Raw genomic sequence first — 22,789 nt, forward strand, 5'->3', positions numbered from 1 at the left:
TATCTTTTTTTTTTTTACTTGGGTGAATTTATCTAAATGAAGTATTAAACATATAGGAAAATGCACATATAGGGATGTTGACTACAGAATTTTAGCGGGGGCAAAATTTGAAAAGAATCAAAATGTTAAGGGATTGCTTCTAAATTATGGCACTTCTTTATAACGATGAGAGTGAGGTCGTTGAAATGATGGAAGCTACATGCTAAGTTGCCTCAGTTTTGTATGACTCTGCGACCCTATGGACTATAGTCTACCGGACTCCTCTGTCCAAGGGGTTCTCTAGGCAAGAATACTGGAGTGGGTTGTCATTTCCTGCTTCTGGGGATCTTCCTGACCCAGGGATTGAACCCACCTCTCTTTTGTCTCCTGCATTGGCCGGCAGGTTCTTTACCACTAGCACCACTAATGACGGGACAAATGCTCTCCATTTAATGCATATGGAAAAACAGGTTCTTTACCACTAGCACCACTAATGACGGGACAAATGCTCTCCATTTAATGCATATGGAAAAAAGAATGAAAATCTGTATCCACAGCCTAATTCCTGATTTGGTAATACTGAAATGTGAACAGCATATGGTTGTGAGTGATGGAATGTGTCTTTCTTTTCCTTTTTTAAAATAAAATATTAATTCTGAATTAGGCTTTCCAAAGTAAACCAATGAAAAAGAAAGATGTTGGAGAAAGTTATTCAAATCCTCTAATATTAAAAATCTGTGTCTGTCTGAGGTCTTCAACTGGGATAACTAAATGATGGGATAGGCCACTTAAAGGTAATTTTGTCTCTTGTTCTACTTTAAAGGTTTTTTCTAGAGGGGAACAGCATCTTACCCCTTCCCCTGCTGCAGATGCCCTGGGCTGGCTGCATAACCCCAGTACCAGGCTTCGGGTTGCCACCCTGCAGGAATCCACTCACCTGGCCCGTGCATGGTTAGCCATATCCTTTGGATTCACCTTGTCCAGGAGCCATTGCCTTCTCGCAGCTTCTTTTCTCCTACAGCACCCTTGGAGCAGATTTCTGAGGGTCTTGAGGATGAGTTTTGTATTGTCCTTTGCTGACATCTGCTGGGATGGCCAACAGTACAAAGGGCATCAGATCAGCCTTAACGTGGTTTTCTTTCCTTACTTCGGTAGACTGGCCGCCATGAAAGTTTCTGAAATTATTTCACTAATTTTTATGTCCACAGAAAAATCATCTTACTTCCGTCCTACCTGAACTTCTTCACATTCTCTCTCTATTCACATACATATAATATTCATTTCCAAATTAAATACCCCCTAACTTCCACAACAACTCCTCTTCTGGAATGTGGAATTCTAAAACTAAAAGAGGATGTGAAAGAGAACTGTGTCTATGGATGCTAATTGGAGGGATTCTTTGGAAATTTATTTCCAGAAAAATGCCTATAAATTTAACTTTCCATAAAAGTTCAGTGGATTCACAGGCCACCTGAAGTCCATCCATGGACCCCACACATAAGCCAAAAGGAAACAAAGTAATGAGAAGTTTTAGAATGTTCAACTTTTGAAATCTAAAGTGTAATAACAAAATGACCACATGGTGTCAGTCTAACATCGATAAGACCTATTTTTCCCTAGGATCATATGCTAATAAACCTGAGAATCCGAGTTAATAAAGTTTAGTAAAGCAATATCCTCTGAAAATTATTTGGCAAGATTGAGGCACTTGACTTTTGTGGACCATTCATGGTAAAGAGATCATGAGGGAAAATTGTCCTCAGTAAAGGTAATTAGTCAACAGCTTTTACTATTTTGATTTTGAAAGTGAGGCCAACTGCATGGAGAAACTGATTTCTACTAAGTGATTTCTGGAAAATCTTAAATGCTCTCTGCCTTAAAAGTATCCTATTTCTCTTTGTTATTATCATGAGCTGAATTCTCTTCCTGCATATTTATAGTTTTCTTTAAAATTTTTTTGAAAGTCACCTATAAATCTAATTTTATACTGGCTCCAGCCAAAACTGAGATAGTAATCTTTCTCTTTTGTTTTTACTAAGGAAAATATACTTGAATTTTAGTGCCGAGGAAAAGACATGTTGAAAAAGAAAACTTCTCCTGAAATGCACTAGCAACTAGAGGCCTCATTGCATCTTTTTTTTCTTTTTACCAAATGAGAGTTTTTAAATTTTTAATCTGTATCCATTTCCGATGACTTTCCCTTCTTATTCCTCAGATATTTTCTTACACATAGTACTGGTCAGTGGCTTCGGATTAGACTCTGGCCCATTGTCTCCAAAAGGTTTTATTAAAATCTACAGTGTAAAGTATATGTATATTGAGAGATATTTAAGGTTGAGCTTGCCACTTCTTTAATCTTAAATATTGTAATGTATGAAAGGAGTAGAATCTGTGGTCTTCCTGATGGGAATGTTTCATTGCTATAGCTCTCACTGATAAGACTTATGAATAGCTTGGTACATTGTGTTAAATGTTACCTGGATGCAGTTCTCAACCACGGGATGAGACTTCTGGTGGGACTCGCCCTGAAGACTAGATAAGAAACACACTTGGCAGATGTCAAAGTTGAGACACTTCAGACAGCGGTATCTGCCAATTAAAGTGGAAGTGTGACTTACACCACTATTCATAGGTGAGCAAAGAAAATATTAGTCAGAAGGAGCATCCTAAGATAAATAAGAGATATCTGAGGATCTGAGCTATTGAGTGAATGTACAGTTAGATCTTCTTTTTATCATGTATTTTATTTAGTCACTTTTATAATATGACATTAAATGAATATAATTTTGTCAACAAACTATAGTAAAGAGGGCTGATTTATCCTCTCCCCCACCAAAAAATACCAAGTGTCTTTTATATGCATGGGACTGTGTGCAACAACCCTTAGGATACACTCTGAAGTTTGCGGTCACATTTTGGGTAGCTGCACAAAATGTCTGAGCAGTTTCAATGCAACTGCCAATTTAAAGAAACCTGGGAGATTTCCAAAAAGTTAGAATTCTAAATTCTCTTGAGAATTTGTGAGATGTGATGATATTGGACCTGCATTCCTGTGTGGTATTGGGGAAAATAAAATCATAGATAAAAGAATCTAAAATAAATGTGTCATTTTTGTTTTAGAAATTTGTACGTAGGAAGGAATACAGTGAAGAGCGGGAGTTCCCCATCAGCCAAGGTCCAAGTCCAAGTGAAGCCGCTCAGTTGTGTCCGACTCCTTGTGAACCCATGGACTGTAGCCTACCAGGCTCCTCCGTCCATGGGATTTTCCAGGCAAAGGTACTGGAGGGGGTTGCCATTTCCTTCTCCAACAGCCAAGATTGAGTGACAAACACAGCCAAGTTTGTTAACACATCAGCACTGCAGACTCTCTATTATGAACAGTTACAACCTTAAATCACCTATCAGAGAAGAGGAGATCTTGAGACATTTTGCTAAGGAAGGGTGTCTTTAGGCACTCAGGGAAAATGTTGTGCTTTTCAGGAGCGTTGCTGGTGAGACCACACAGTCAAGAATTAGTAAATTTCAAGGATGAATAGAATCATACCATTTGTAAAATTTCAGGGATCTATACTTTTTCCAAAAAAGCTTTTTATTTTGTATTTGGGTATAGATGATTAACAATGTTGTGACTGTTTCAGGTGGACAAGGAGTCAGACATACACATACATGTATTCATTGTCTCCCAAACTCCTCTCCCAACAAGATGCCACACAACATTGAGCAGAGTTCCCTGTGCTATACAGTAGGACCTTGTTGGTTATCCATTTTATATATAGCAGTGTGTACATGTATCTCCCAAAAGTGAAAGTCGCTCAGTTGTGTCCGACTCTTTGCGACTCCATGGACTGTAGCCTGCCAGGCTCCTCTGTTAATGGAATTCTCATTTGTATCATTTCTTTTTAGATTCTGCATGTAAGGGATGTCATACAATATTTCTCCTCTATCTAACTTACTTCACTCAGTATGACAGTCTCTAGGTACATCCAAGTTGTTGCAAATGGCATTATTTCATTCTTTTTAATGGCTGAGTAATATTCCATTATATATGGAATATATATACACACAATATTCCATTATATAAACAATATTCAATTATATTATATATACACACACACAAAATATCTTTATCCATTCCTCTGTGAATGGATGCTTAGGTTGCTTCCATGTCTTGGCTATTGTAAACAGTGTTGCAAAGTACACTGGGGTGCGTGTATCCTTTTGGACCATGTTTTTCTCCAGATATATGCTCAGGACCAGGATTGCAGGGTCATATGGTAGCTCTATTTTTAGTTTTTTATGAAACCTCCATACTGTTCTCTATAATGGTTATATCAATTTACATTCCCACCTACAGTGTAGGAGGGTTCCCTTCTCTATCTATACCTTTTTCCCGGATATTTAACTGATATTCAACTACAGTTTCTGTGACATAAAGTCGTGTCTTCCCCGTCAGTGGCAACAATGGGCGAGGGCAAAGTGGTAGCTAGTTTAGGGGTTCCTCCCTAGCCTCTTCCCCTCATTTATATACTTGTCTTGCCCCAGAAAGCATTTAAGTTATCCATTCCTGTTTCCAAAGTTACAAAAGCAAAACTATGACAAGATTCCTGTACTCTTCAAGTTTTGTATCTTGCTGCAAAGAGATGATAGGGAAACTTGAGGTATACTAACTAGCAAAATTAAGTACCGTGTGATGAAGTGCAGAGTGAGAGGCATGGAAAATAAATGCAGTAGGAAGAGAGGCGAAGACACCTGGGGATGGGATGGTCTGATTAGCTTTCATGGAAGAAGTGAGGCTCGTGCTGGGTGTAGAATGCTGGGTGGGAGATTAAGGTGAAAGAAATCCCAGGTAGAAAGAAGAGGAGGTATGAGGTAATGCAGACTGGGGTGAAGAAGGGTTTAGAGCTTGTCAGATCTATCAGACCTACAGATAACTCTGCAGAACAGAGGAATAAAAAGTTGGAATGTTCCTAAGGCCAGATGGCAGAAGGGTTTTTGACCAAAGTCATTGGAAGGCAAAGCAGGAGAATTCAAGTGCTATGAGGCCAGCTCTCACGGTCCTTGTTCACTGCTGTCCCTGACACCTAGACTCACAGTGGGGTATTAATAGAGTTTTGAAGGGCTATCACAGTAGCATAGAAAACATTTTTGAGCCCTCACTGTGCAGTTGGCAGGGGACACACATTGATGTAGTTAATCCCCATGAAAGTTCTTTAAGGGAAGGCATTTTTATTGTTACCATCATTTGAAGAAACCGATTTCTTTAAATCAGTTCTTAAAACTCAAAGACATCTTAAGCAAACACACAAAGTTACACAATGACTAGTAATGGTTTAATTAGGCTTTGAGCCCAGGGATACCATCTGAATGGAGATCCAGCTATTTTAACCCATGTAATAGACCACCAAGGGGAGACTTCCCTAGTGGTCCTGTGGCTAAGACCCCACACTCCCAATGGAAGAGGCCTGGGTTCCATCCCTGGTTGGGGAACTAGATCCCATGTGTCGCAACTATGAGATCACATGCTGCAACTAAAAGATCCTGCATGCTGAAACTAAGACCTGCTTAAACCAAGTAAGTAAACAATAAATAAACACACGTATATATAAGGGCTTCCCTTATAGCTCAGTTGGTAAAGAATCTGCCTGCAGGTGCAGGAGACCTGGGTTCGAATTCTGGGTTGGGAAGATCCCCTGAATAAGGAAACGGCAACCCACTCCAGTATACTTGCCTGGAGAATCCCATGGACAGAGGAGCCTGGTGGGCTACAGTCCATGGGGTCACACAGAGTCCGATACAACTTAGCAAACTGAACCACCAAACCACCACCAAATGTATATATAAAATAGAATACCAAGGCAGGAGACTTGATTAGAGTCACATGCCACTATTATAAGATGACCTTGAAACAGAAACTTAAGTTCATGGTTTTGAAGATACCTGGTAGGTTTTCAATGAACATTTATTGATTAAGTTAAATGAATGACTTCGTTTCTTCAAGGAGGAAAATGGGGCTAGTAAATCCTGACCTCTAGGCCTTGTAAGAGTGTGAAGTTGCGCAGTCGTGTCCAATTCTTTGTGACCCCATGGACTGTAGCCTACCAGGCTCCTCAGTCCATGGAATTTTCCAGGCTAGAATACTGGAGTGGGTTGCCATTTCTTTCTTCAGGGGATCTTCCTGACCCAGGGATTGAACCCGGGTCTCCTGCATTGCAGGGAGACATTTTACCATCTGAGCCACCAGGGAAGCCGAGGCCTTTGTAAAGTTTTACAAAGCTTTGAAGATCATTCAACATGCGTACTCAGGGAGACGTGCTATGTATAACGTGAAGTATTTTTTACTAAGATGATTTGATAAGCCATCTGTACTGGCTGCTTTACTTGGCTTTACTGTATGGTTGCAGTTGATTCCTTAGGAGAATATGGTGACCCTAACCTTGGCTTATTTCCTCCATGCTCTGAAACTACCAACAGAGGCATGAGAAAGGGTGCAGTGTGGATAATGAGCTGGTCTGTTGTTGATGCTCTTACTCACAAAGGACCACGTTATTTCCCCTAATCTCATTTCATACTTACATGGCTATTCAGGAGTGTAAGTGTGACACATCCTGCTAAAATTGGACCCTCAGCTTAGGAACAATCTCTGGTCTTTCTCTCTGACTTTAGGAGGCCAAGTCTTGCCCTCTTCCTGCTAACTCCAGATCTGCGAACACTTCTGCTCTAAGATGACTTTATGACTCTCACTGAAACTAAAAGCCTTGATGCTATAGCTGGGGTTTTCTGAGAGTCAAAACCACAGGTTTAAGGTTAGACCTGTAATGTATTCAAGCACTTTCTAACAAGCTCAGATTGTTACAGCTAAGAGAAGCCTAAGTCATTCTTTGATTCACCCATCCTTCTCTTGCTTGCAAAGAAACTGTGGTCTAGAGAAGCTCAAGGTCATGCCCAGATGACTCAGCTGTCTGCATATAGGAGAACTGTACATTGCCTTAGATTTCTAGGAGGAAAGATGGGTCACAGAGGCCTTTCTAAGAAGAAGCTTAATCTTACTCTTAGTAGGTAGGGACACAACCTAAAACTTACAGTATGGCATATTTGGCCCCTTGCTTTTGCTATTTTTTTTTTTGAGTGACCTAAGCAAGTCATTCACATTCTAAGACTCCTTGATCAAATAAAAATAATAATACATGCTTTATGTTATACATAATGATTTTGAAAAAAATACGTCAATGTTAAAGTTGTATTTTATGTAACTGCAAAAACGAATTCTGTCTCTGGCCCAGTACAGGACACAGCATAACTGTTTATGTAATGTTTGTTTATTGAGTAAATGATTATGGTATACTTATAATAAGGAAAATCATATTAATGTTTTCCCACAGCCCAATTAAAAAAAGAATTTACTTTTCATTGTAGTGTGGATATTTCTTTGGTTTAGCTTGCTTGGTTACCAACAGTTGGGGCCATTGGTTTTTTTTTGTTTCAACTTGTGTTATTTGTGAAGAGTTTCTGTGAGTGAAATTTCATTGTGTCCTCAGAATTCTCTGCAAAATCAATTCACTTCCTCAGCAAAATTAAAACCTGATTTCCAGTTCTTAGTGAGCTCAACACACCTATTTTATATCAGACTTCTTTTATGTCGCTTTTCCTGCCCCTTCTGCGCATACCCCCTCTTAAAACCAGTTTTGAGTTCCCAGGTTGTCCTAGCTCATCAGTTCCACCACATCACTAGCCCCTGTTACACCTGTGTTCATCCACCATGGTGATGGTCACCCACTTGCCTGGCCCCCACTTGCTGGCTTCCTTCTCTCCTCCCCATCTTTAATAATAACTCAAATGTTACTTCTTTATTGTTTTATTTGGAGGAAACCTACAACACCCTTTTCCTAAGATGGGATTTTGACTGTCATCTCAAAGCCATGGAAAGATCTGAATTTCCTATGTCCAAACCTAGCTTTCAAATCTGCCTTTTCCTCCAGGAAAAGAGAAGCTCTGGCATGAGCAGCTCCCATAAAACCTCATCATCTCTTCGGTTTCAAGGACTGTTTTCAGTTGTCCGCACAAGGAGGCAGCAGAGCGTCACGGTGGCAGAGCAGGGACTCTGGATTCGGGCCTCAGCCACTTGCTAACCACGTGAGCTTAAGCTTAGGTTACTTAGCTTCCCTGCTAAATAATAATAATACCGCCATTAGGCACAATAACACCATTTTTTATATGGAGTTATAACGTTTTCCACAAATGATCCATGTGAACCACACAACCTAGTATTTGTTCAACATTTAGCAAACGTAAACAAGGTCCTATAGCACAGGGAATCATAGTCAATATCTCGTGATAAACCATAATGGAAAAAAATATGTAAAAGAATGCATGTATGTATAACTGAACCACTTTACTGTACAGCAGAAGTTAACACAACCCTGTAAATCAATTAAACTTCAAAAATATTTTTAAAGAACAAAAAATGTAAACTATTGTTATTGTTATGGTTAACTACAAAATATTTAAAAGAGTTTTGGTAACAAAAGACAACATTACTTTAAGGAATAAAAATATCTAGTGGTCTGAATACGTGTCACTAGAACTTAATATTCTATCAATTATAGAAAGCAAAATAAAATATAAGCAGGATCACTCATACAGGAAATTATTATCCACCCCCACCAAATTAGCTGAGTTCTAAAAGTGTGAGTTGGACAACAAAAAGCATCTGGAGAGAAGAAGCTCCAACTCTCGATCCATCTGGAGAGTGATGGTCAGTGTAACAGTGATGAGTGACTGTACCTCAGTCCTGTGATGGGAAAGTTCCTGCAGATTCTACAGCGAACAGGGTGAGTGGCCATTTCAGTGGCTGATAGTCGGTAGCAGGTTGGGATCCATAAGAGGATGGGAGGCTCAGACTGCAACCAAGACAGGAATTTCTCTTCCTTGATTACTGGGCTCAACACCTGAAAAACAGTGGCACAGTCAAATATGTCTCCAAGCAGGACTGCAGTCTCTTGTAGATGTGTTTTCATCTTCTCTTCTGGTTCTGTTTCTGTTGACTCTGCTGAAGAAGTTTATCTCATGCAAAGGTGAATTAGGTGAATTTACCTCCTGAATTAGGTTGTCTGGGATGTGTGTGGAGTAGTAGGTCTGTGATTGAAATGGGTCAGCAGCTGCGTCTGCCCCCAGTTCCCAAGGACATGTGCGTGGCACTCACCCCTTGGAAACAGCTGCGCGTAGCACTCTCCACAGAGCGCAGGGCACGACTTTCCCCAACGACAGCTGGAATCTACAAGAGGCAAGGAACCCTGTGTCAGTGACTAAGAAATGAAGTGGGTGGCCGCTAGTCACACCTGAGCAGTGCCACTTATGGCCAAAGAGTCACACGTATTTGGTGTCTGAAGCTGGATGAACTGTTTCAATTAGGCAAACAAGACATGTGGATTTTGTGCAGTGTATGAATAGAGACAGAATGAACAAGTGGGGAGAAATGGGGCTGGGACGAGGAGAGTAAGAAGTTCTGGCAATGAGGGCAATACAGGGAGGGCTTCCATGTTTCTCTTGTGACTCCAGTTAAATTATTTAACCTTTCTTTGCCCTTGGACTGCAAGGAGATCCAACCAGTCCATCGCAAAGGAAATCAGTCCTGAATATTCATTGGAAGGACTGATGCTGAAGCTGAAACTCCAAAAGGAAATCAGTCCTGAATATTCATTGGAAGGACTGATGCTGAAGCTGAAACTCCAACCCTTTGGCTACCTGATGCGAAGGACTGATTCATTGGAAAAAACCCTGATGCTGGGAAAGATTGAAGGCAGGAGGAGAAGGGGACGACAGAGGATGAGATGGTTGCATGGCATCACCGACTCAATGGACATGAGTTTGAGTAAACTCCGGAAGTTGGTGATGGACAGGGAGGCCTGGAGTGCTGCGGTCCATGGGGTCTCAAAGAATCGGACATGACTGAGTGACTGAACTGAACTTGCCCTCTTTCACCTATGAATTACATGTAACAACAATACCATATTAAAGTTCAGGGCAGTTTTAAGGAAAACCTTTCAAACACACATCATCTCATTTTAATAAATGCCAGTTTTTGAGGCAGGGCAGTTATTATCCTTGTTTACAACAAGAAATAATTGAGATCTGATATTTTGCTCAAGGTAAAACAAACAAACAAAATAGATGCGAATTACTATACAAAGAGATCTCCCTCTAAGACTCTACTCTGCTGAGGGGTTCTCCCAAAGCTTTGTCACACCTGGAACTCATGTATTCCAATGGCTTGATTTAACACTACCTCACTCAGTGCTTTCCATCTTTCACTCAGCCACACTAAGGAGTTTAACTAAAGGACTAAGAACACCCTGTGACTGCTGAGATGGCCAGGGACTTGGCCCTGACATTAACTATATGCACAGATACATGTACCTGTCACCTCCGTTTATGCCCATTTGGTCACGTGTCCTAATTTCATGTCTGATGCCTTCTACAGCACAGATTGTCAGCAGGCATTGCTCCCAAGCTCAGAAGTAATTTCAAAGACCCCCCTGCTGAGTCCATCAACTCGAATAAACATTCTTCTAATCAGGAAAGTGGCACTTAGAACCACTTTGCTGACAATTAGCCAGGCAGAAGTCAACAAACATTTGTGTAATCGTGACAAGATGGCTTGTACTTTAAATTAATAATAACCCCATCACCAGCTGAACTAAACATGATGTGTTATTTGGCTTTTGTCTGAAAAAATAACTCATTACCCCTACTTTGGCCTGTGAATACTGATGAACTAACTGAACCACTTATTTGGATGGTATCTTGAGCTCTGGGAAAGAGGTTTAGCCTCATTTGTACAGTAAGGAAAGTGAATCAGATAGGATCCACTAGCCAGTTCTGGGATTCTGATATCAATCAAAAGAAAATTCACTTCTGTTGTGGTTTTTAACCTACATTTTTGGCTCTTAAGTGTATGCACAAAGATTTTGTGCCCATTTGACTAATTTCTTATAGATAATCTAAGGAAGAATTAAATGTGGCTAGAGGGCCTGCAGCATAGGCAGAACAGCACTTGAAATGATAATTAGGATTCTCGGGGGAGGGGGTGGGATCACACCGAGGGGCCCAGAGTCTTCTATGGGAACCCATCTCGGTGTTCTTAATGGAAGTCAATGGGATGATAATTTACTATGCAAATCTCCACCTTCCTAACAGCTTTCTCAGAAGCCTACTGATGCATGAGGGGGAGAGAGCACAACAGGAGCTGCCATTTCAGCAGCTCATTGACCTTGGTTGAGCCTAAAACAAGGGCAGATTTTTAGGACCTCTTGGGTGGGGAGCCAGCCTGGGGCCAGCTGTACTAGTGAGGAAGCGGCATAGGATTTCAGAAGGAAGATGCCCCTCCGTCCACCTTCTTTCATCACATCCACTTCACCACTTCAGTCTAACTAGACTGATTGCATAAAAGGATGGGCAGATTTTCCCAGTCTCCCCCCCAAAAAGTGGGGATTGTTGGGGCAGTAGCTTCTTAAGATATGCCTGAGAGTCAGTAGAAAACTGGTGACAGGATCCATGTGCTGGGGCAAGCACCAGAAGAGCTCTTTGAAAACTACATCTGAGGTTTGAACCTTAGAAATGAAAAAAAGATCATTGCTCCACTTAAGAAATATGAGCATCTTAAACGCTGTTTAAAATTTGCAGAATAAATTAAATACAAATTATTGCAATCGGTATGAATATAAACTCTTAATATTAAGACCAAATCAAAGCAAGGGTAGCTTTTTAAATTTTTATTATTTTGGGGAAAAGTAATTATATTTTATTTATTTAATTTTATTTTTTGGCAGCACTGCATGGCCTGCAATGCATGCCAGGCATGCAGGATATACCCGACCAGACATCAAACCCATCCCCCTTGTAGTGGAAGTGTGGAGTCTTAACCACTGGACCACCAGGGAAGTAAGATAATTTGGGTAGGTTTTTCTAAATCATATTCCTTGTCTGATAATCTTTCTCCTTATCTACCTCCCACTCTTACCGTAATAATTCCCTGTTCAGAATCCTTGGTTCTCCAGTGTACCAGAATATGCCACCCCCAAATAAACCTCCTTGGCATATGTATTATTTTGAACTAAAAGTCATTGAGAGCCAATAGAAGCAGGAAAAGCTCTAAAAATAGGACACAGGTTTTCCTTTTGTAAAGGTAACTTACATTTATATAGGAAATTTTTTTTTTTAACCAATAGTGTCTGCCTCTACCTACTAGGAAGAGGAGGACTCTTAACAACCCTTGTTAGTGGAGAAATCACAGACTTAAATGTGCATAACAAACAAACCCTACTAAACAACCCTTGTTCACCATTTATTTCCTGATCATCCTCTCATAAACTTGCCTCCCCCACCTAGAAGCCCAGAGTCCCCTTTCCTTTGTTTAGTGTAAAATAGCTTACAAGCCGGAGTTGTATCTACTCAGTGATGAGTTACTCATCACTGGGTGTTCCCATGCACCATACACATGAATAAACTTTGGTTTGTTTTTCTCTTGTTAATTCTTTTACAAGTCTGATTTACAGGGCCCCAGACACAGAACTTAAGATGGATAAGGGAAAAAGAATTTTTTTCTTCCCTACAGTTCAGAACCAGGGGGAAAAGGACAGAAAATTACTATAGTTCCACAGTGGTTTGAGGATTTTACAGGGGCTTGAAGAATAATAGAGACATCCTTAAAGCAGGGGTAAAAGATATAGAGACAGTAATCACTTGTACACAAAATAATCCAGAGCCTACATAACCCATTTGCAGAAGACCTTGCTTGGTTACGTCATTTTTTTACAATTAAGAAGCATATTTACATTAAGGAGGTTAGATTCCTTATTAATTGGATGAAAACAATGTTATATTTGCACATTCTTAAAGCATAGGAAATGATGGAAATCAACTATTGAGTACTCAGGGCTGCATTTCATCTGTGTTTTCATTAAGCACTTGTTAAAGGCCTTAGTAGGCTTCTCTGGCGGCTCATCAGTGAAGAATCTGCCTGCAATGCAGAAGCTTCAGGAGATGCAGTTTCGATCCCTGGGTCAGGAAGATCCCCTGGAGGAGGGCATGGCAACCCACTCCAAGAATCTTGTCTGGAAAATCCCATGGACAGAGGAGCCTGGTGGGCTACTGTCCACTGGATTGCAAAGAGTCAGACACGACTTAGCACAGATGCATGCACCCATGAAGACTTTAGTATCAAGCACTTTTCAAGCTATTGGAGACATAAAGATCACTGAGATATAATCACCGCCCTTGAGAAGCAGCCTAGTGGGAAAAGCGCATATCTAAGGCATGATTGCAACAAAATTTGACAAGTGCTATAACACAGTTATATACAAGGAGTTTAAGAAGTTTTCGGTGACGAGGTGACAAATATTTTGAGTAAACTTGAAAGACAAACAGTATCTGTCAAGGAAAGGAGAGGCAGTGTGTTGTAGATAGATGTACCTGCCCAAGCCAGGAGTGGAGCATGTCAGGTACAGTAAAGACCTTGATAAGCAGGAGAGACAAAGCTGGAAGGAGCATAAGGAAAAATTAACACACAGAGGAAACCACTGGATATCTTTTCATTGGGGATTATCTGAACCTATAGAGATGTGCATCACTCTCTTTGACTAGGCTACCTTATAATTTTATAGAGATTAATGTCAACTTGTTGACAACTGATCGCAATGCAAATAATTCCTATTTATGGACATGCAAATGAATTCTCTCCTGGTTGAGCGACAACTCCCACCTCTACCCAAGCCACTCTTAAGTCCACCTGCAAATTCATTACAACATTCTTAATCTATCAGTTTGTTCTTTAGTTATTTCTTTCAACTTGTTGTGACATCTTACTGGAGCCCTCTTATAGTTAATAAATAAAAAATTAAATACATTTTTATGTTTATTTACTTTTAAGTTACCCATATTTGAGTTACAAATATTTATTTGTTTGCATTCATTTTAAATTTGTATAAGTATCATTTTACCTCTTTTTGAAAATATAAGATTGGAGAAAGCTTTGCTTGTGAAACTAAGGAGTTTAGGTTTTATTCTATAGACAGAAATGGCCAGTGAGGAATTTTAGGCATTTCCATTGACATTTGGAAGAGTCACTAGCTGCTGTGTGGAGGAAGAGTTGGAGAAAGGAGAGGCTTGAGTTGGGCAAACTAGTTAGGAAATAATTGCAATAGGTCAGACTATACTCAGATATTACCAGTGGCTAGAGAAGAGAGAGGTTGCTTGGAGAACTATATCAAGATAGAATTGACACTGTAAAGAATAAGATCCTTTAATAATTAATATGACAAATATAACTGGAACACATTTACAACTCTTGAGCATTAGAGGTTTACCTGTTGTAGATCTGTTAGTAGGTTTCTCAAAACCCTTTGAGTCATGCGTGCCCCCAAATCATGGCCTCCCCTGTTATTTTCTGCATAGAGCTGAAAAAGAGCTAGACATATAAGGGAGAAGAGAAACCTTTAATTGAATACTTGCCATGTATCTTTGAAGAGTATGTGCTTTGAATCCTAAACACTTAATTTGTGGGTCTAAAGGGGGAAAGAGGGGTAAGTTATAATTCTTGATTATTCGCTTGCTATTTTGAAGGCTTCCCAAACTAAATAACTTGAAAAGTAGTGAAGATCCACACACATTTCTAATTTTTGATAATTGAGCACATCGATGGCAAAGACCACGAGTTTGGTGAATGGTGATGGGAATAGGGACTGCTTTAAGAGAATAAGAACTACTGATGTCTGAATAATCTCTATATAAATAAATATCAAGGATAACCAAATTCTGAATAGTTAGAACACACAGATCAACATTTTGGAAAATTCTGAGTTTTGCTGGGTACATGCTGAACCAGAGCCGTGTGGCAGTGGGGATACAGGAGTGAGTGAAGACGGTCATGTGTTGGAGAGATCTGCTGGTCACCACACTTCAGATACTCTAAACTCCTACTTATGTTACCTCTGTATTTTGTAAGAGGGCTGTCCCCTGAGAGGGTGATCAGAGCGGCGGCTGCAGGTGCAAGCTTGAGAAAACCCGTTCCTGTGCTGCATGGCAACAACAACAACAGAAAAACAACAGGCAAGAATAGGAAAGGCAGGGTTATTCTTCTAAAAACCATGACTATGAACGAACATTCCTGACATCATGTTACAAGTTTGCGCTCTTCATGGTCTGTTTTCTTATGTCTAGAATTTGACAGGACTAAGAATTGGATAGAAATATTTCATCCTTCATTATTTATCCATTCACGTGTTCAACAAAGGTTTATTGGGTGTTTTCTCGGTACAAAGCACTAGCCTAGGTGCTGGGGACCCAGGGGTGCACCCTCTCTTCCTGGACCAGGTGGTCTCAATTTCTTTAGGGTTCACGGGCCCAGAAAACAAACAAGAGAGACAAGGACCAAAGGGCAGGCAGAATAAGCAAACCTTTATGTTAAAAAAATCTGCCTCTTCTCAGGTCACTACCTAGAGCCTCATCAGCCTGTGCCCATCAGCTATGCAGTTGCGAAAGCTACAGAACAATGTAAGGCAGGTGGGTTGTTAGATGTAGGCATTGAATATAGAAAGGACAGCCAAAAGCTTAATGCCTGAAATCAAGAAAAAAAAAAGTCACTTGCGGACATACTTATATATTATTTGCATGACAAAAAATAAACAATAAACTAGTAAGGAATTTGCCAAATGGTTAAACTGTCCTTGTCTCTAGGATGCAGGCTTTGGGGGTGATATTGCTTCTTCCTTACTCTTTTCTGCACCTTCCAAATGTTTTATATTCACTGCGAGTTTTTAAAAGTCCATTCTACAAGATGAAGCCAACTGGGTCAAGACCACATAGATAAACAGAGCTGAAGTGGAGCAAAAAAGTGATAAACTCGGGTTCAGTGAAACACACATACACTCACACACACACATCACTTACTCCAGAGCATGCATAATCAAGTCTTTGACAAGGTGGAAATGTTTATGTACCTTCCCTCTCCAAGTCATATGTCAAAATCCTAGCTCCCAGTGAGAGACTATTTAGAGGTAGGATTTGGGGAGATGACTAGGTCACAAAGGTGGAACTCTCATGAACTAGATTTCTGTTACTATAAAAGAGACCCCAGAAAGCTCTTTCATTCTCTTCCACCACGTGAAGATACAGCCAGAAGATAGACCTCTGAGTGGCTGCAAGTGGTTTCTCACCAGACCCAAGTGTCTGCAGCTGCCTTTGATATTAGACTTCCTAGCCTCCAGAACTGTGAGAAACAGATGTCTGTTAAGTCACCTGGTCCATGATAGTTTTGTATAGCAACCCAAACAGACTAAGACAAGAGGTTAGCCATTTATGCACAAGTTATTCAACCTTATCCCACAAACAGAAACTGATAAATGTTTATAAAGAAATAAACAAATAAGTAAATTACTGGGGACTCATGCTGGGAAAGATTGAAGGGAAGAGAAGGGAGGGAAAGAGGATGAGACGCTTGGATGGCATCACTGACTCAATGGACATCAGTTCAAGCAAGTTCCAGGAGATAATGAAGGACAGGGAAGCTTGGCATGCTGCAGTTCATGAGGTTGCAAAGTGTCAGACACGACTTAGCAACTGAGCAAGAAAAAGTGTAATTTTTAGAATCTATAGATGTAATTGCCCTAGAAAAAGGTGTGCATGCTTCTCTAGAGTGGAAATGCAGTTTGTATGAAAATGTGGATTTTCCTCCTTATTGCTTTGCATGAGTCATTTATGTTAGTGAGGTTGTTAAGCATGTACTTCTTTGTTCCCCTTCTGAATGAGTAATACATTTGAGGAAAACAAACAAAGAAGCTTTCTTAGACCTCAAACCCTGAGCAAATATTAGACATCCTCAGCTGGTCAGTGACCAGGGGCAACTGCACACCCCCTGTTAGGTCACAGCTTGATCTCTTCACCCTCACCTGTCATACATCGTAGTGAGAAGGCTCAGAGTGAGTTCCGAAGCCCTGGGGCACACCTGTCCTGGTTTTTCCACTCTGACTTTCTGGAACATCTCCTGCAGAGCCTGAAAAAGCTGCTGCAGAGAGAGGCTGCTTTCTCCTGCCTCCCAGAGACTCTGACGTAGTAGGGCATGCTGAATCAGAGAACTGCCAATCAAGTCCACTGCAGGAAGCAAAGGAAACACTGCATCATCTGTGATGGGAACAAAAGGCTTCAAAAAAAGTAAACATCATCTAGTCTATAAGACAGTTTTTTTATGGCAGCTATTTTTAAGGGAGTTACATATGACCACAATTTGGACACGGTGTATTAATCGCTTAGTCCTGTCCGACTCTTTGTGACCCCATGGACAAAGCCTGCCACACTCCTCTCTCCATGGGATTCTCCAGGCAAGAATACTGGAATGCGTCTCCTTCTCCAGGGGATCTTCTCGACCTCAAACCTGGGTTTTCTACATTGCAGGCAGATTCTTCACCATCTGAGCCACCATCTTGTACATAATTAAGGCATTCCTATGCTGACAGTTGATTTGATTTTGGAAAAGTGCGTTTGTTAGTGAAGGAAAGTTAGAACATTATTCCCAGTATAACCTCTAAGATGTGACTTTAAAGTAGGAAATTAAAAGGTAAAGAAGTGAAAAGCTTGAAAACAGCTTTCTGAGGAAATTAGAATACTGGTGATAAGTTGGGAAAAGCATTTTTTATACTCTTTATTAAGTGGATTGAGAAAATTCACCTTTCATGTTTACATAACTTTTTTTCTTGGTGCATAGCCTAGCTCGAGAAGGAATATTGTATGTTAAAACACACTTGCATTACTTAAAAAACCCAGTGATCTTTATAAGAGAACAGTTGCTGAATTATCACTCTTTAGATCTCACTCTTGCCTTAGTAATATTTATTTTTTTTGATCTTGGTCCCGTCAGTATCACTATCCTGGAAGGCACTTAATAAAACCAAGGTTGCTTACAAACAATAATGGTTTATTTCTTACATATTTTTTTTTATCACATTCTCCTAAAAATGTTACAAGGCAATGAAGATAAGGGAGAATGAAATAGAACCAACCCTATGGTTTCTTGCAGATGGAGAATGACAGACAAAATGAATAAACACCTACTCGTGCCATCTGAGAGATGGGGATGTCAGTGGCACCAAGAGCTGCTGGCATTTAAAATGCTTCAGCTTGTGCAGTGATAAAACCCCGCGTTTCTGTCTACTTCGTAAATCAATCTCACAGATGAGAAATCTAGCAAGTATAATAAAATTTTTTATTTGTTCTCTGATACCGCTTTTAAGGGGAGAGTCTATGGAAGTGAGGGGTAGGTTTGGGGATGTGACTTTAATAAAAACCTGGCTGCAGGTGGTGGAGGCTGCAAACTCTTTTATCATTATTCAATCGCAAAACCTATCACCTCAGCCTGGCTTGCGGTACACAGGAGGCTGTGTCTTCTGCAGAGAATTCTATACTACAGCAAAACAGATAATAGTGGTGTCCATTCATCTCACCACCAGATTTGGTCAGCAACGCTCCCTAGCTCCCCAGATCCTGCCACCTGGAGCTCACGATATACTTTATCTTGGTGTCTGGGACTTTTCTTTTTGTTTTCTAATTTTGTGTGGCTATCTTCTATAGGTAGAAGCTTCCAACTTCTTCCTGTGTGCACTGTTGCTATTTCCCATGAGTATTATTTATATTCACTGTTTCTGATGCCAGGTGTAATAAAAAGTTGAAAAAGGTACACCCTCAAATTACACTGCATCAATTACAGGCATTAATGATGGAGGCTCGTATAACATTGGCTGCTAAATTTCTTTACTAGGAGACATTCTCCAGGAAAACAGCATAATTGAGGGTGAATTTCTTTTTGAGCGTATTCTGTCTTTTTGTGAATTTCTGGAATTAGTGATTTATCTATATCCATGAATAAAAAAATTTTAGGCCAAGAATTCCTTCTTCAAAGGGATTCTTTCACAGAAGTGCAGTATGAAAGATAGAGAAAAACAGAATTGTTCTGGTGCAGGAACAACTTTTGGGTTGTCGTTTGGGTTTTCTTGGCTTGCCTGTACTTCCTTTTCCTGCTTTGCTGACCCTTTCTTATCCTACTTCACACCCTTGTCCACTCTGAAACAATTTAGAAACCACTAGTCTATAAACCTATTACGCAGAAAGTAATATATAAAAAATTTCAACCTTTATATATACATGTATATATATGTAAAAAAATTTCATTTAGATCTGCTGTAATAAATGTCATAAATCATTTCACATGAAGTGATTTTTAAATGCAATATAAAACTTATTAGAAATCAACACTTTAGATATGCTGAATGCCTGTTTTTCATAGTCAGGACCCAAGTCATTTTGTTTTGGAGAATTCTTACAGGATAAACATTTTACTATATTTTACCATGTTTTACCAAGTTGTAACCATATAGGAGAAGAAATGGTGGCATTCAATCAGATAAAATTTGATGCAAAAGAGCAGTTCAGAAAATTCTCAAGAAAATTTTAAACTTTATGGCCTGAGGACTATTCCTCCAAATTTACTTTTGCAGGTTCAGAAAGAGATAGGAGGAACAGCTTAAAAATGCAAATTTTAAGTGGTAGGAGGAATTTAGAAATGTTTATATTTGAATCTACAAGTTAAACTAACTTATTTTGTGATTTTATTTTGTATCAATAATGGTATCCTGAAAAATAAACAACAACAAAAAAATTCCAGAAACAAGTAGGAAAAATTTTTTTAAGAATTAAAATTCTCATCCACAAACAATTATCAAAGCTGCATGTAGTCTGAATACACAGGAGTATCTTACCCACTTCATCTTCTCTGTTACAAGTGGGGTACATGCACAGGTCCAACCTTCTGGATTCAGCACTCACTCACATGGGGGAGTTTTCGGTTCTTTGTGCATTTTACTTTATGTATCAGGGTCAGATTATTTCAATGTTTCAAGAAGGCCTGTACTTACATTGACACAGGGTTTGCAGTGATCGTAATTTGAAGGCTGTTCTATAAGTGGAATTCTCAATACTATTAAGGGCATCTGTAAAGAAAACATGAAATATCATAGATAAAGGACTCTCCCATTAGATAAATCTTATAAGGAAATTCTAGCAAGCATGTTACGCTGCTTCGTCACTAAGTCATATCTGACTCTTTGTGGACTGTACCCCTGCCCCCCAAGCTCCTCTGTTCATGGGATTTCCCAGGCAAGAATACTGGAGTGGGTTGCCATTTTCTTCTCCAGGGGATCTTCCCTGCCCAGGAATTGAACTCATATCTCCTGCATTGGAAGGTAGATTCTTTACCACTGAGCCACCTGGAAAGGCAAGAGAGCATGTAGCCCTACTTTATTTTGCAGGTTAGGAAAACAAGGTCTATCACTGTTTCCTAGTACTAGTACTAAGTCGCTTCAGTCATGTATGACTCTTTGCAGCCCTGCGGACTGTAGCCCACCAGGCTCCTCTGTCCATGGGATTCTCCAGGTAAGAATACTGGAGTGGGTTGCCATGCCCTCCTCCAGGGGATCTTCCCCACCCAGAGACTGAACTCGTGTCTCCTGCATTGCAGGCAGATTCTTTAGCACTGAGCCGTCAGGGAAGCCTGTTGCTCTTTCCTACCTGGGAGCAAATAATAATGTACTACAGTATCCTTGAATTCTCTGGTGGTCCAGTGGTTATGACTCTGTGCTTTCACTGCCGAGGGCCCAGGTTTGATTCCAGGTCAGGGAACTAAGATCCCATAAGTTATGAAAGAAAAGAAAGAAAGTGAAGTTGCTTAGTTGTGTTTGACTCTTTGCAACCCCGTGGACAGTAGTGCACCAGGTTCCTCCATCCATGGAATTTTCCAGGCAAGAGTACTGGAGTGGGTTGCCATTTCCTTCTCCAAAAAGTTATGAGGTGTGGGCCCCCCCCCCCCCAAAAAAAAAAGGTTTCCGGGTGGTGCTAGTGGTAAAGAACCCTCCCGCCAACGCAGGAGAAATAAAAGACATGGATTCAATCCCTTGGTCAGAAGACCCCCTGGAGAAAGAGTAATCATGGGCTTTCATGGGTCACCACCACCATTTCTACCGGCATCATCTAAAATGATAGCAAACACCTGTAACATGGCAACCCACTCCAGTATGCTTGCCTGGGAAATCCCAAGGACAGAGGAGCCTGGTGAGCTATATGGTCCATAGGTTCAATTTAGCAACTTAAACAGCAACACTACCCTAGGCTGCAGACGGCACTAGAGATCATCCTCATAGTGCCCTACGTTAAGTAAGCAGTCCCCCAACGAGGAGGACTTCTCTGTGAAGATATCCGCTTTTTATATAAAAACAAAATGACCTTGTGAAACAAAACAATAAGACAAAAACTATCTGTAGAATATAAATTGTTAACATATTCAACTCATATGTACACACTTATTTATGCATCTATGAAAATTACTCAAAACCTATCCATCCATTCATTTAGCATATTTTTTTTGAGTTCTTGCTATATGACCCTGGCAGAAGTCCAGGCTCTTGAACATAGCAGTTAACAGATGAAAATTCTTGCCACAAGGAGCTTAATTTCTAGTGGCATTCATCAAAATTGTTAAGAGTGTGTATCTATGAGCGCTAGAATTCTTGGTTATTTTCTTCCTACTTGTCAATATTACCTAAATTTTTGGTGAAGAGCACATGTTACTTTTATAATCAGAAAAGAATTATTAATATACCTTCTTTTAACACCACCAATATCACTACAATAGTGGCTAGCATTTCTGAGCACTTACCAGGCACTGAGTGTGTATTCACCCCTTTCACAGTGTGGAGAAGAGAAAGTGCTGGAGCCATATCTAGGTCCATTCTTTCCTTTTTTCTTTGGGGAAACTAGTTTACTTTGATCTTCAGTGTATTCATCAGATTAGCAGGGATCACATTACTCTCCTCCTAGGGTATTCACATGATTTAAAAAAGAAAATACAGTTAATTATCTCTCTTACTTCTGCTGAGGACCTATAATTTAATTTGTTTCACTGATCTTTCAAGTTTGATTTTTGTTTAAGAGACATATAACAACCTCAAAATAGAACTTTTGATTGGTTGAGACTGAAATGACTAGTCTTCATTTCTAGAAAAAGGAAAATCTAAAAGAATGCCACTGACCACTGAATTCACATTATCTAGACTTAAAATTCTCAAATTTAGAATAAATAAATAAATAACCTACATAAACATGAAAAAAAGTTCTAGTTTAACCATTTAAACTGATTTTGTGACACACAAATGGGTTGCAAGTCACACTTGGATGTTACAGGTGTTTGCTATCATTTTAGATGATGCTGGTAGAAATGGTGGTGGCGACCCATGAAAGCCCATGATTATTCTTTCTCTGACTCAGCACTCCCACACTGCCACAGCTGACCTCTCTCCCAGCCTGTGGCCTTCTCATATTTTTTGCCTTATGTTTATTTCTCTCTAATGGCCAATCTTTGATGGGATCTTCTTGCTTGAATCATCTGTGTCTTCAAAGGAATACATGATATATATTTGTTTAATGAATGTCTGAAGGAATAGCTGTAGAAAAAAACACAATAAATTTAGAAAGAATCCCTCAAGTTTCTACTATGTGTGAAAGCTTACTTATAGAGACATCTGCAGTTAAGTCAACATAAAATAGCTATTCATATTTGTTTATTTATTCATTAATTCGTCCCCCTCTCGTGTACACAAAACACCCAAGATCTGAGTGACTATGAGGTCCTAGGTATTATGCTGGGTACTGAGGGCATTACAGAAAAACAGGAGTTCCCAATGTCAAGGGAGAAACAAAATATGTAGGTTTATAACAG

The 22,789-nt window shown here is 39.9% G+C and overlaps 1 protein-coding gene across 1 annotated transcript in view; it reads right to left on the reverse strand.

The window, feature by feature from the left end:
- The window catches only part of DYTN (dystrotelin), a 66,637-nt gene extending 44,630 nt beyond the window's left edge, over positions 1-22,007 (reverse strand). Inside the window, 9 exon segments of the mRNA XM_070458432.1 lie at positions 917-1,062; positions 2,457-2,568; positions 8,761-8,924; positions 9,179-9,250; positions 14,340-14,440; positions 14,962-15,047; positions 16,920-17,121; positions 19,935-20,009; positions 21,731-22,007. Coding sequence (XP_070314533.1) covers positions 917-1,062; positions 2,457-2,568; positions 8,761-8,924; positions 9,179-9,250; positions 14,340-14,440; positions 14,962-15,047; positions 16,920-17,121; positions 19,935-20,009; positions 21,731-21,803 — 1,031 coding nt within the window. The 5' untranslated portion in view covers positions 21,804-22,007.
- Positions 22,008-22,789: the final 782 nt, after the last annotated feature.

The sequence above is a fragment of the Odocoileus virginianus genome, chromosome 30, assembly GCF_023699985.2.
Source record: "Odocoileus virginianus isolate 20LAN1187 ecotype Illinois chromosome 30, Ovbor_1.2, whole genome shotgun sequence".
In the NCBI taxonomy this organism is placed as follows: Eukaryota; Metazoa; Chordata; class Mammalia; order Artiodactyla; family Cervidae; genus Odocoileus; species Odocoileus virginianus.